Source organism: Pollicipes pollicipes, unplaced genomic scaffold (genome assembly GCF_011947565.3).
Source record: "Pollicipes pollicipes isolate AB1234 unplaced genomic scaffold, Ppol_2.1 Scaffold_4881;HRSCAF=5763_pilon_pilon_pilon, whole genome shotgun sequence".
Taxonomy (NCBI): Eukaryota; Metazoa; Arthropoda; class Thecostraca; order Pollicipedomorpha; family Pollicipedidae; genus Pollicipes; species Pollicipes pollicipes.
Genome location: NW_023596576.1, coordinates 23043335 through 23058528, shown reverse-complemented (window position 1 = coordinate 23058528; position 15194 = coordinate 23043335). Strand labels below are relative to the sequence as shown.

Below are 15194 nucleotides of genomic sequence, written 5' to 3'. Positions count from 1 at the left end.
CGGCGCACATTCGCTCCAGCACGATTTTTACGCATTACAGATTATGTCCTGCGCTTTTCTGACACAATATGCGGACACGTAACAGCAGATGACCTCCTTGAACAGTGATTAGTCGCCTGCACCCAGTCTGACAGTCATTTCATAGACAGCGCAGTGTCGGGGGGGGGGGGGGGGGAGGGAAATTGATGGTGCACACTTCGATTTTCAGTAATGTGGTTCCATCCATTTAGGTTATCGATAACAGGACGTGTTCGCTAACACGATTATTCATCACCCGTGACCCGGTCCCCGTACCGTTTGTGTGCCGCCCGTGAGTGTCCCGTTCCGTTTGTGTGCTTCCCTCGAGTGGGCCGTGCCGTTGATACCGCCCGTGAGTGGTCCTATGCCGTTGCGTTACGCCCGGTGAGCGGTACCCTACCGTGTGTGCCACCCGTGGGCGGTACCGTACCGTTGTGTGCTGCCCGTGAGCGGTTCCTCCACGCGGGAAGAATGTAGCAGCAGAGCTCATCCTGTCGGTCGACGTTCTCGATGAGCTCGGCCCTCCACGGCTGAAGCCCCACATCTGGTCGAGGGCCGAGCGCGACAGCTCCACTTGGAAGAGCAACTTGGTGCAGACCTCACCACACCTCGTGCGTCTGTAGCTGGAGACAAGGGCGGTGGGGAATAGTCAGCGCCAGCCATTAGCGACGCTCCGCCCGTGGGTTCCGCCTGTCCGTCCGACAAGCGTCGACACGCAGCACACTAATTAGTGTTCATCACATGACGCCCGTGGAAGCTGTGCGATGTATAGATGGATCGACAGGAATCTGCACTTCTCGTCGAACGCTTTCCTCGTGATGAGCCTACTGGCCAGTAAGAGGACGTGCGGCAAGGTACGCAGCTGGGGGCCTCATGTCGCGGGGAACGCGAGCTGTTCGGTGCAGTATCGTGGGCCTTGCAGCTTCCGTCTGAGTCGTCAACTATGCTGCTTACCCTCAGTGGCGGACGGTGAAAAAACTGACCGGGTGACAGTTGTGTTACGCATTGAGGATAACTTGCATTCGACTTTTTGTAACAACGGTCAAAAAGGGCTTGGGATGTGGAAGACAAGTTTTTCATTGAAGTGTGAGTGGTGTGACGCACAGATGTTGGAGCGCGTTCTGGAGCGCCGATACACGATGCATAATAATTGTTTCCCCAAGTGGCATGAGTGGCCTACGGACATGTTACAGAGGATACCGCACTGTCCAGAAAATATTGAAGAACATTAACAAACTCACAAACCATTTGCTTTGGATTACGACATTCGACCAGCTACAGGAAGATCCTAGATATTTAAGTGGTGTACTTACGTAATTATCGATGAGATCTGAGTGATGTGGCACAAAGTAGTTGGTATTTTCCATGTCGCGTCGTTTTTTCACCCTCACAAACTGCTCCATCGGGTTCAAGTTCTTCTTCAGAGAGGCTGAGATCAGGAAATCTTCAACCGTCATATTGTCCCGCAGATGAATAGTAACGAACTGAAATAGCAAACACAACTGCATTACCTTTGGAGTCAGATGTAAAGTGTGCTCACAAAGTACATGTAGGGCATACACCACCTGTAGTGTGGTCTCGCACAAGCTGTACTCCGCATGCTAACTTCCCTATTGTCGCTGCTTGCTTTAGCAATAAGCAATAACTTTTTACCAAACAGCGGCACAGTGCGGTCAACTGTCATGGATCACGTCATAGCTGCACGATGGACTGATGCCAAGCATTCTTCTGATCTGGTACGGTACCCCCCCCCCCCCCCCCCCCCGCCCCCCCCCCCCCCCCTCCGCTCCTGACCCGACACCAGGACGGCGCACCTCCCCGCCCCTGACCCGACACCAGAGCAGAGCACCTTCCCGCTCCTGACCCGACACCAGAGCAGCGCACCTTTCCGCTCCTGATCCCACACCCGGACAGCGCACCTCCCTGCTCCTGACGCCACACTAGGACGGCGCACCTCCCCGCTCCTGATCCCACGCCTGGACAGCGCACCCTCCCTGCTCCTGACCCCATACCTGGACAGCGCACCTCTCCGCTCCTGACCCCAAGTCTGGTGCACGTCCCCGTTCATGACCCGACACCAGAGCAGCGTACCTCTCCGCTCCTGATCCCACACCTCCCCGTTCCTGACCCCACACCAGAGCAGCGTACCTCTCCGCTCCTGAACCCACACCTGGGCAGCGCACCTCCCTGCTGCCGACCCCACACCAGAGCAACGTACCTCCCTGCTCCTAACCCCACAACTGGACGGTGCACCTCTCCTCTCCTGGCCTCCCACACCAGGACAGCGCACCTCCCCGCTCCTGATCCGTCACCTGCACAGCGGAACTCCCCGCTTCTGAACTGCCTGCACAGCCAGGATGAGTGCCCGCCCTGGCCCGTACACGCGTGCACAGCCCCTGGCCCCCTACTGACCTGATTGTCGGGCACCCGGACACGGTACGTGCGCTGTGGCTCCTCGGTGCCGTCCTGGTTGAAGGTGCGGCTGCCGCCCCCCGCTGCCGCTGCGCGACAGCATCGGCGCGCGCCGCTTGGTGGCGCCGCGGCCGGCCAGCAGGTTGTTCAGCAGGCTCGGGCTGCGCGCGCAGATGTAGGCGTGGAACGACGACACGTTGAAGACGCCGAGCCGATTCAGCGTCATTTTGGTGGTGCGAGAGACGTGAGTCAGCAGACCCTGGCGACGAAGAGAAGGACATGCAGTGGTGACAGGTCCTGGCGCCGCAGGCACAGCAGCTTTTCTCGCTTGTGTGTGTGTGTGTTGGGGGAATGCGGAGGGCATCTTGGTGAGTGCTTTTATGCAGCGCCAGCGATGGCAGCGGCCGTGTTGGCCGTGAGTGGTCGTATCACACCGGAATACAATTTCTAGCTGCCGACACATGAGTTTGCGACATCGTCCTCCCGGCGCGACTTGCACGTAATGGTTCCCCCATCACACGATGTTCGACGAAAATGACACTGTTCGGTACCGCAGTGCCTATGTCTCCCACGGCGGTAATACAGCGCCCTGTACCCCGCACCTCAAATCCTGCGCCGTACTAGAATCTTCCACTACAGACCATCAGCTAGCAGTGCTGAGGGAAGGGCGGGGGAGGGGCGGGTCTGACGGGATCTGTCCAGTCGGTCCGCTGACATTCACATATTCGCGTGGCTCAGCCGCACAGCGCGAGCCCCCCCCCCCCCCCCCCCCCCCCTCTCCAGATATTCGCTTCACGGCCCCGGTCGGCTGCAACATCCAGCATCACAGCTGCGGCGTGTCGCCTTGCAGCACCGCAATATGCTACAAGCTGCGCCGTTCATTAGGTCAATAGTTCACTTGGCCGGCTATTGCCCGCCGGGGCGTCCGGCCATCCATTCGGCTGGCGCGGCGCCAGGTCAGCACGGCGCCCACTCGGACGACTCCAGCCGGGCCCAGTGACACGGAATAGCGCGACCCAGCGACACGGACCAGCGCGACCCAGCGACACGGACCAGCGCGACCCAGAGGCACGGACCAGCGAGACTCAGCGACACGGACTAACGCGACCCAGCGGTACGGACCAGCGCGACTTAGCGACGCGGACCAGCGCGGCCCAGCGGCACGGACCGACGCGACCCAGCGACACGGACCAGCGGGACCCAGCGACACGGACCAGCGCGACCCAGCGACACGGACCAGCGCGACTTAGTGCCGCTGACCAGCGCGACCCAGCGAAACGGACCAGCGCGACCCAGCGACACGGAGCGGCGCGACCCAGCGACACGGACCAGCGCGACCCAGCGACACGGACCAGTGGGACCCACCGACACGGACCAGCGCGACCCAGCGACACGGACCAACGCGACCCAGCGGCACGGACCAGCGCGACCCAACGTCAACAGTAACGACGACCGCTTGCGTCCGCTGAAAGATGCGAGATCGGCGTGTGGACCGGGATAGCACCTGGGGAAAGGCGTTTGACTCTGACGGGTGGGATATGGGCTTTAAGATGATGTCAATAAGGTCGGTTTCGCAAATGGGTGAGTCTATGGATTACTGCAACGCCGCTTATTAGAAAGATGCAAATAGTATGCTAGCGCAGCATGTGTCGGCACAGGAACGAAATGGGAGCGTGATAGACTGTTCAGCCACGGTATGTGCGGTAATATTCTAACTGCTACAAAGTACACTGCATCAGGACTCTAATCGAACACTTAATCTAACTAAATTATAACGCTTCCTTTGACGTGGCAAATTGCAGTTTAAAAGCCCGCAGCACCTCGTTGTGACGAGGCCATCCCGCTGGGCAGGACAGTTCCTTATTTGCAGCGCTTAGTCGTCGCTGTAAGTCACGCGTTATGAAGTTACGATCCATCACATGGCGTAGACATACGTCCCTCTCCGAGCCGAGACAGTCGCTGCCCGCCTGGAATGGCCGCGCCGCGCCGAGACGACGTGTCCCATTACGCGGCACGAGCGGCCAGGGCGGGCGGCGCATCACCATCGGGTCGTCGCCGCCTGCCGGGAGTCAGACCCAGACCCACCTTGGGGTTGGGCAGCTCGCCGCCCTGCAGCGAGGCCATGTAGCAGCGCAGTCGGAACTGCTCGCAGTGCAGCCGCTCCAAGCTGTCGTCGTAGCTGGCCAGCTGCGAGGTGATCTCCTGCTTGTTCTCCTGCTCCGAGACCACGCTCAGCTGCAGGTCTGCCATGTGCTTCAGCTTCGAGTCCTGCGAGCGCACGCGCACGAGGTGAAGCTGCGCAACGTCTCCCCAGGACAACAAATAACGCCACTTTCCACACCGCCGATCCGGTACTCAGCGGCCACCGAGAGTCTCCTCCCGTTGTTTGTGCAGTGCCAGCGCGTCGAGCTGTGAGTGACATGAGTGCCGTGAGTGTCACGACGAGTGCTCACCGACTCGATGGACCGTTCCAGCCGGAAGATGTCCTCCTGCAGCAAGTGCAGGGTGCCTGTCTTGCCGCGGTGCCGCGCGAACGCCGCCGCGCACGCGCTGTGGATGCTGTTGATCCAGTTTTCCAGCTCGACTTGACACGGCGCCTGCGGGTATCAATTCCGAGTTCACGGGTCATCAGCTCGCCGTCCGCCGCTGGCCGACAGCCTGCCAGACAGCCCTGACGTTGTGACGGGGCGTCGTCTGGAGCCGGCCGGCGACACACGCGACGGACCGTCGCCTGGAGCCGGCCGGCGACGCACGCGACGGACCGTCGTCTGGAGCCGGCCGGCGACGCACGCGACGGACCGTCGTCTGGAGCCGGCCGGCGACGCACGCGACGGACCGTCGCCTGGGGCCGGCGGCCGGCCCGCGCAGAGCCTCATCTTCCGCCGCGGCGGCCGAAGCTCGCTCCGACTGCGGTGGGCGAGAGCGGAGAGGAGCTTCGACCGGCAGACGGGCCGCCACTGCCTTGGCACCGGCCTCGGTGACGGTCGCCGACCAAGCCTCCCCCCCCCCCCATCTTGTCCCTCCCCCGGGCGTTTGATGACCGGGGAGGGACGTGACGACCGAGACCGAGAGCCGCCGGGGGAGGAGGCAGCGCGGGTGAAAGGCGAGGCCGCCGAGATTACGGACGGCGACGGCAGGCGACTGGGGCAGGGATAACGTATGAGCTGCTAAATCCTTGTGGGTACGGAAACAAGGATTAATGACGAAGCCCAGCCACAGGGGAGAAGCGATGCAGAAAAGATACAATGTGCAATAGACGGGTGTGAATGCTCTAGGCCCACTGAAGGCTTACCGGCGGGTTTCATCATCGTTAAGGAAATGGTAGTCATGCTTTGTGACGTTATCCGCGTTGGCGTGAAGCTGAGAGATCAGCTGAGCCTGTCACCGGTCTCTCTTCCCGAACAATCAGCAGGACCACCCCTCAAATTGTACATAAGTTGGATAAAACGTTGCACCAGCACACGCGCGCACCACCATGACGAAGCGGGACTCTGGGTCGAGCCCCACAGCTTGACTCGGGCCCCGCCCGGAGGCGGTCTCGGCTTCGGGCGCGCGGCGCCACCCGGCGCCATTAGCATGCGCGGCAAGCGGGCCGTGACATCAGACGCTGATTAAATGACCGGGCAGTGTTCCAGTTTCTGTCCTGCCGCCGACTCGCCCCGCACCGCTGCCCGCGGCGGAGGGCGAGCTAAGAGCGGCAGGGGAGAGAGAGAGAGAGCCGCGGAGAGGGAGAGAGCGGTGCAGAAGGCAGAGATCCCGTCGGAGTGGGCTCTCAATGCGGCGCCTTCGGGCCCGGATTCGGATAAATATAGCGCTTGAGTGAATGGCTAGCCGACGCTTTTTCCAAGGGTAGTCAATATCACCGACGTGGCAAATACAAAGGAGCCGGGGGGTTTGCTTTTGAATACGAGAAGGAATAAAGATGAGGAGAAAAGGTCAGGTCGAGGAATTCATTTCAAGACAGCAGTCCACCGAAGGCAACTTTTCATCAACTTCGCTGACGATTTCAAACGTGTATCTGCTTTGCACGCAGTAGAGCTGCGGGATTTAGGCTCCTCAGCATTCAGCAGACCGTTTGACAATGCTCCACTGAAGCAGCTAGTCGGCATTTCATAGCGGAAAATGTTGTAAAGCATTCATAGCTGTTCCTAATTGGCACGGCATTCTTTTGGCGACATTCAGCGGTATTGACAGTTCAAACACATGGAAAAGCCCGCCAACTCACATGTGTTTTGTTGCGTGCAGACGTAAGTCTCAACAGGTAAGCGGTGTGGGAAGGACCGGAGCGAATGGATGTGAGAGGATCGGACCAGTGTTCACACACGCATGAAAACTTAACTGTGCACGAGACACTGCACTTCCATTTCTGAGAAATGCCACACAAAACCAAACACCCTTACGCAAAAACATGTCCGCTTGTTGCATAGCGATGGCGAACGGATGCCTTAAGAGCAGCTCCTCGGCAGCGCATCGGTGGTCTCGGCCTTCGTGCCGCAGGGCTGGGTCCCAGGGCACGCGAGGCACAACTTCAGGATCAAAGTTTTGATGACTTCGTGGCCCGGGCCGACGCAAAGGGCGTAAAATCAACGCAGCCAACGCGGGCGGGTCTCAAGTCAACTTCGCTTGAACGGTATCAGCATCAGCAGCGACCAGCGACAACGGTGGCATCAGCATCAGCAGCGACCAGCGGCAACGGCAGCATCAGCATCAGCAGCAACCAGCGACAACGGCAGCATCAGCATCAGCAGCAACCGGCGACAACAGCGGTATCAGCATCAGCAGCGACCAGCAACAACGATGGCATCAGCATCAGCAGCGACCAGCATTAATAGTGGTTGCCGAGGAAGCAAACAAGATGCGAGTTTGCAAGCGTAGGTTCATGACTCAACACTAAACTTGAATGGCGTATTGGAGTCAGCCTACATGCCTGTTGTGTTGCTGGTTAGGAAAGGAATATTACAAGTACACGCAATCTATCAATACCAGATAGCATAACTGCACCGGATTTTCGCCGCTTGCGTGAGGCGCTGAAGTGCTCAGAGTGCGTACCGTTTCATGAACTCTGAATGTGTGCACCCAACGAAAAATAACTGCTTGTTGGCATATTGTCTCTTTTAAGACTGAAACAGTGTGCACACTCCAACCGAGCCTTTTGCACATTTGTCAATGCAAAATGTGCTTTACCTCGGTTGTGATCCCCGTTTTGATCAAGCCTCAACTCCCGCACGAACGGACATCTGAGAATAAACTACTCTGACATATACAATAGATGCGAATTATTATGGAAAAGACAGCATGCTTTTCTTCAAACCACGTCCATGATTAAGAAACGCGTTTTTTAGAACGCGACTTTTCAGGGGCAGCCTTTCACACAGCGTACAGATGTCTCTACAAGTAAAAGCCCTTCATAAAATAAAAAATATTGCTACGCCACAACAAAACTGCGGGTGCCACCCGACATTGTTTGGGTCCGAGTCTAACTGAGCAGGTACGAAAATTCGATAATTTTTACAAAGAGCTCCATGAACTCCATTATTGGCGGCTTTGACACAGACAACAGCAGTCATATATTCACGTAAAGTTGTATGCACAGAAATCTGACATCATTGTACGCACCGCAGCGCGGTGTGTTCAGTCTATCTCCGTACCTTTGACACCCATATCACATGTGCATGGCTAAAGCCACATTCTTAACGCGGTTTGAATTTTTGCGAACTTCATACTCCTTCATTGTTGTCAAAATACGCAACTCAATGCTTGCTTACTGCTGTTTTCAGAATGATTGAGGCGAGGTATTAGTGTCACCGACGGAACGATTGTTCGGACTGCTGTGTTCGTCTGGTGTATCAGTGCGTACACAATGTGGCACAAAGCCCTGCTCAGTCAGCTTAATGTCAGAAAGCTAAACTCGTAATCAGAAGACACTGGTTCGAATCCCAGCAGGCCTCAGGAGAAAAATCGGGCTATGACGCGTAATGCCTGAAACCCGAGCGCGATCTAGTTCTCCCTGCACCGCCTGAAGACGGCCGCATAATAAACTGACTACATTGTTGTACACATACTAAAACGCCGGACGAGGGCGATGATCCCATCGGTTCTTCAACGGCCAGTGATCGTGATCATTCATACAGCACACAACCGAGTAATTGGAGTGCATTGCACGGAGCGTTCGTGATGTTTTAGCCCCCGGACAACATATGCCATCGAGTCTAAAGATATAACTGCCTTTACCCCTTTCAACTACCACCAACGACACAGTGATATTCATGTCATTCGATGTTGTTTGAGCGGTCAAGATTTAGAACGCGTGTTATAGTCATCACCTTTACTTTGAAGCATTCACTGCAGGCAATCCCAGTGACCCCTACATGCGATTTTGCCGGGGTTTCGCGACACCGCGATAATTAAATAGCCGCTGATTTGGATCAGTTGCCATGCCTAGATTTTATTGGATTTTTCGAGCGGCTCTAATTCATTTTGCCACATATCCTCCGAACCACTTTTCACAATGGTAGGATCCGCTGGTCTACGACAAAAATGAGCGCTTTTCATATACCTCCGTACCATATCCAGCCGTCCAGTTTAGCACCCAGTAAGACAGCTGCCGCACACAAAACTAACGACGTTAACGGTCTGGAAATTTAATCATCGAAATCCAGACCTGCTTTGAGAAGCACGAATTTCCCGGCAAATCACCATGACGAGCTCCTGTATCGAGTTGGTAACAGATTCAGATTCATATTCAGATCTCTAATCGCACCGCAGCGTACTTTTTATTGGCCGGAAAATTTCCATGCAAATGTAACGTGACCTTCTGATCGTGTCTGGTCCTACTCCTGTTACCGATGAACGGAGCCGTAGCTGTAGCGTGTAATGTCATATCATTTAAAAAGTCTCCCTTGATTTTCGCGAGATACTGATCTTCTAACCACGACGAGCACATAAGCTCAACTGCCAAGACCCATTACATGACAAATAGCAGGTAGCAGGTTTGACGAGGACCCGCGAAGCAGTTACCTCCCACCAACCTTGAATCTTGTTTCCTTGTCACCCAAAAAGTGACACTTACATGAGTGCAAAAATGAGGAAACAAAAGAAAACCCGGGAAGTTGTCCTCAATTTTATAAACAAAAATCGCAGCAGACTTCCATTTATTACGCTCTTTATGACGAAAAAGGTCGATTTTGTATCTGAAAACTTAAAGATTGCCTCCAAGAAAGATGGCGGCGGGGAGGGGGGGGGGGGGCACCGCCGCCACGCCTTGTCATCCTAAAAGTGTTGGGGAAAAGGGTCCCTTCCTGCCACTCCCTGCTCCAGAGCCTTTGGGAAATGGTGACATTGCAAAACAAACATCGGGTCATCCGCTCCCGTTAACACATCCTTGACGTGATCGAGGTGCGGGTCAATACAGCCAGTTTGAGGTCAGTCCAGAGCGGAGTACAGCCTCAGTTGTAAAGACATACTCTGCCTACAGCCCTCGCAATGTGTTCCGAACACTCAGTGACGGCTGGCAATAACTGGCGCACCACTCCGCTTACGGCCCCAACCCAGCCGTGTTGGCGCGGGGTTAACAGCACGGCGGCCAGGCCCGGCGGACGCGACGCGCCTGCCAGGCCCGGCAGTGACCCACCTGGAAGAGGTAGGCGTCTCCGAAGGCCGTGCTCAGGCAGAAGATGTACTCCCGCTTGGGGTGCTCCGGGATGGACTGCATGATGGCGCCGTCCACGATGATTAGGTGCTTGGGCGCCTGCTCGATACTGCGTCCCTCCCGCGACTCGCACGGGTAGAAGAGCAGCGTGGTGCCCTTGAGGCACACCCAGTAGCCCTTCCAGCCACGCTTGCGCGCCAGCTCCACCTGGTGCTTCTTGCGCAGCAACCATTTCTTCACCGAGAGGAAACTGCCGGAGGCGAGACGGCGCTCAGGCCGGAGACGGGAGCATCGGTATGGTGAGCGTAACTCACGTCATTGACCCAGACAAGGGAGTCGTTGTTTTTCAATGCGTGTGGTGGCTTAACTCAATGATGTTATATTGCAGCTTGCACTGCAACCAGAGGCTATTCAGTGATGTGGCGCGAGCTTGAGCCTGAGCGGTTAGCCATTCATTTCTCAGCAGTTCTTAGCACCCAACATTCATGTACGCGAGGTGACCTTACCCCAAATTTGAGTGTCCCAAGAGCCTACGCTTGAGGCATGGGAGCGAACTACTCAGACATTGGTCTCATGCATCTTTCAGGTGAGGAAAATGGGCTGGGCGTGACAACAGAAAGACGTGCCTGTTTCCATCGACAGGCTGGATAGCATGTGATAAGAGCACAGTTTATCATAGTGGTAAAACAACTGCTCACTGTACCAGCATGCACAGGAGTGGTAATCTGAGCAATGACTGCAGCTTGACTAGAGGTGACGCAGTTTGCAACGGGCTATTCTTAACGGGTCCTATCGGTTCTAACCGGCAGGCAAAGTCAGCCTGGTAGCTGTGTCTGTCCGGTCCGTATAGTATTCACGAGCAATAGTATCTTACGTGACTGAATTATATATTTATGGAGGAAACCAGCCGACCCGTGTGCATTGCGAGGCTGACAAGGCTAGGATCTAGAGTCAGTTACCACTTGCATGGCTATCAGGGCTGGAGTGTGTGGAGTCTACGGCTTTTAACTTAGAATTAACTGAGTACATCACATCATGTCAAACGGAATTGACCCACGACGAGCGTTGTCGTCCAAGCACTAGATTTGACGTAGGTGTTGTATCAAAGTTAAATTAAAGGTCTCTGAAACTAATTTCACTTCATTCAACGGGGGAGCGAATAACGTCTGAAGCGAGCGATTCGTCTCAACTGTTTTCTCACAGTTTCACAGCTAAAGCTATCTCATAGTTCGTCTCTCCGTTCTGCGGAAACCGACACCAGAGACGGCAACAATTTTACAGCGACGTTGGTGGCGAGCTATCGCTTCTTCATGGTCCGCTTGGTCATTGGGGGCCGTTAATCTCAGCATCGACAGAGGGGCCTGCCGTTCCGCGAGGCCTGTTGGCCCCCAGGCCATCCGTCTCCGGAAAATAAAGCCTCCTCTCTCTGCTTCCTATCCCCGATCACAGTAAATAAACAGAGGTCTAGCGTCCCGCTGGGTGGCCTAGCAAGATGTCGGGCAGCTAACCGATGTCTGGTGGCGTGCCAGCTTTACAAACAACGCATAACTGTCACTCAGCCCTATGTAAACGGAACGTTATTGGTGCATTGAGCGGACAGACAATCGGTGATTGCGCAAAGCGGGAGACCAGCCAAAATATCAGCTGGAAGACGTAATGAGGCCGGTCACAGCTTCCCGGACCTACCCCAGCTCGACAGATGTGCCCGTACCGAGCCCAGTTCGTCAGACGTGCCCGGACCCAGTCCAGCTTTCCGGATGTGCCCGGACCCAACCCAGCTCGCAAGATGTGCTTGGACCCAGCCCAGCTCGCCAGATGTACCCGGACCAAGCCCAGCTCGCCAGATGTGCCTCCACCCAGCCCAGCTCGCCAGATGTGCCCGGACCCAGCCCAGGTCGCCAGATGTGCTTGGACCCAGCCCAGCTCGCCAGATGTACCCGGACCAAGCCCAGCTCGCCAGATGTGCCCGGACCCAGCCCAGGTCGCCAGATGTGCGGACGACGGCGGTGACAGAGCAGACTCACCCGGCCTTCCGCACAGCGCCGGTGCAGTTGAAGGAGGCTGCGGAGCTGCCCGACCTGGTGACCCGGTACGGAGAGGCGTGCAGTGAGGCCTCGCCCTCCTCCTCCTCGTCACTGACGGCCGTCGTCAGCGACATCCGGTCGTCGTCCGACATCTGGCGGAGGAGACGTGCCCGGTCATGCTACGGTCGTTCGATCGTCAAGCATGCCCTGCGGCCTGCGGTGACGAGAAGGGACCGCAGGAACCGTACCCGATGTACGGTGGTGCTGTACCTGATGTACAGGTGGTGCAGGTGACCAGAGCTGTTGTGTGCTTGTGGCAGGCAATGGGTGGGTAATCAGCAGACCATGGTCAAACACAGTTCATATCGTTCTATCCGAAATCAATTAAACAAACACGCCGCCGTAGTACCAGATATTTGATGGGAAGAGAAAAACGAACGAGAAAAGGAGGAAACAGCGGCACGGCTAACGAAGCTCCGCTGCAAAACATTGTTAGCTCAAACTCGACAGATTCAGAACGCAAAAAGCTGCCGTGAGCATACAAAACAGTGGCAACGGCTATGGAAGCGAACATTAAAGTGCATCACCGGAATGTCCCTTTTAAAAACCATTGCTGCACCCACGTGATGGCAGCGCGCGCAGCATAACGTACACAACACATGAATTTTGAAGAACTTTTTTATCGTAAAAAGAAATTTTAGTTTCATCCATTTTGTGAACGAATACCGCGTAAACGCACATATCGGTAATGACCTGTATTGGCGGCGTACGCTGAATTTCACTCTTTGCCGGTCACGTTATAAGGCTTCATTTTCATTATTGCGTAAACATTTGGGCTGTCGAAGTCTCTTTTAGGCACACGGAAGCGTTTCAAATGCCCGGTAGTGGTAAACGTCTCACAACAGTCTGTCCCCAAGCACCAGTCCATTAACTGTTGGTTCCCCAGCTTGACGGGAGAAGAATATAAAATAATTGTCACGATGACGAAGACCGGCTCGTCCTCTCGCTGGAGCAGACTCCACTCGCGCACAGCACCCCATCGACCGGGTCGCTCCTTTCAGCGGCGGCGCAGCGGCGCCAATCAAAGGCCGCGCGCGTCCGGCGGCGGCGAGCCGCACCGGAAGCAGGGCCGCATCCGGCCTGGCCACCGGCCCGTGTGGCGTCGCTCCGCGCCCCTCGGCGCGCGGGCCCGCGTCGCGCCGGCGCCGACGAACCTAATGCCCGACCTCGGGGACGTCGCCGACGCCGAGAAGATAGCCGGCGCCGTTTATCAGCGCGCCAGCCGGGTCTGACACTGAGCCGCTGCCGCCTCCGGCATCCTTTTGGACCGAAGACGACCGATCATACGAGCGTGACGGCCTGACCCGCAGGTCGTCACGCGGCGGCTGTGGCTAATTGAAACCTGATCTGCCTGCGGGGTAATCAGTTCAGTGGGCTCGTCGGCCGCGCTCCACGTGTAATTAATCCGCCCTTTACGACTTAATCACGAGCGGTGGCATGAGCGAACGGCACCACCAAATGAGAGGTGTTAAAACTGATATCTCACACTTCACCGGATTTAACTGCTCATCAGCAAGCGTGTAGCTCAGACAATGGGCCCAAGTACTCGTTAACACAACATAGCGTCGAAAATAACTTCAAATACGCAATTTCAGTCACGAAGCTACAATTCATGATGCTACGTAGATGACACACAGTGCGCTCTCTGTGTGCTGCCAGATACCGACAGCAAAACCGCACTGCTATTCGACCAATCGACCTGGCTGCTTGCAGCAAGATAGCATCGTCGGAAATACCCCCCAGAAACACGATCTGACCAATCACAGTAAGACTGCGTCTCCAGAAACAGACTGAACATTGTGATCCGTAGTTGTTCTCCTCACGCGCCTGAACGCTGTGCCCCATCTTACCAGCAACGAGCCTGGGGGCTTGCGTAAAGTAACGATCCGGCTCACCTGCAGAATATTGATGATCTGCACGAGATTACGCCTTATCTGACCTGGATAATTCTGGCTTCCTGCACGGCATGCCTCGTCGCATCTACGGCATTGCAAGGTCTGCACGAGACAACGTTTCGTCTCATGCATCGTCTCACCTGCCGGAATTTCGAGATTCTGTGCGGGATAATGCCCCACCTCAGGCTTCACAGCCTGCACAGGATAATGTCTCGACTCACCTGCAGAATTTTGACGAACCTCCTCGTGGACCTCTCATGGGCGGACTCCAGCTGCTTCCGCTGCCGCCGTTCCTTATATATCATATACTTCTCTCCCATGGTTCCGCCCCGCTCAGCCACGACGGTCCTCGACACTAGACCCCAGTCCCAGCTTCAGGCACTAGCACCATCACCAGCGGCTCGTCTCGTACCTCACCAGTGTGTCAGCTTCGCGGGATGCCAGCACCAGTCGAGGTATCGCGGCTGACACAGACAGTGGACACCGACACAGGAATCGCGAGATTCACAGCCAAGGCCACCTCGGAGGCACCCACCAGGACCGTTCGCGCCCTCACCGCGGCAGGGTAGCACTTCTACGCGGGCGGCGATGCCGCTCCGGTTCGGGACACCGCGCTGAGCACGCCGAGGATGGACCCTCCACGGCGGCGACACTGCTGCGGTGTCGGCCGAGATAGCCGGTGCGGCGATAACGAGCGGCTGCGACACCGTTCAGAAGTGACGGTGAGCTGCTGCCGCACCGGCCAGAGACGGCACGAGCCGGCGACAGTGGCGGAGCGGCGACGCTGACAAGCGGCGGCCAGGGTACTGCGACGGCGGGATCGCGGCGACACCGGCCGGCGACAGTGCGGGCGCAGCGACACTGGGCGGCGACAGTGCGGGCGCGGCGACAGCCGGCGCTGGCGCCGATCGACTCCGGGCCGGCCTCGGCGGCGGCAGGCGCGCATGCGCAGTGGATGCTGTCGGAATCGATGGCGGCGCCGACGGGACGCACCGCAGCCAGAGATGCAACAACCGGACTGGCCGCCGCCCGATCGATGTCACATTTGGGTCAGCGCGACCGGACCCGGCCAGGTGGTCTGACTGGTGACCTGACCCCCGTCCCCAGCGTCCGCCACGCACACCGGCGTCTCAACGC

At 56.7% G+C, this 15194-nt stretch overlaps 1 protein-coding gene across 1 annotated transcript; it reads right to left on the bottom strand.

Annotated features, from left to right (window-relative positions):
- Positions 1-620: 620 nt before the first annotated feature.
- LOC119101728 (protein still life, isoforms C/SIF type 2) lies at positions 621-14625 on the bottom strand. The gene is made up of 8 exons (XM_037225147.1): positions 14279-14625; positions 12103-12254; positions 10061-10328; positions 4884-5027; positions 4516-4698; positions 2431-2689; positions 1332-1502; positions 621-641 (listed from the first exon to the last, which is right to left on the bottom strand). The coding sequence occupies exons 1-7, from the start codon at positions 14375-14377 to the stop codon at positions 1465-1467; spliced, it is 1143 nt and encodes a 380-aa protein (XP_037081042.1). The 5' UTR covers positions 14378-14625; the 3' UTR covers positions 621-641; positions 1332-1464.
- Positions 14626-15194: the final 569 nt, after the last annotated feature.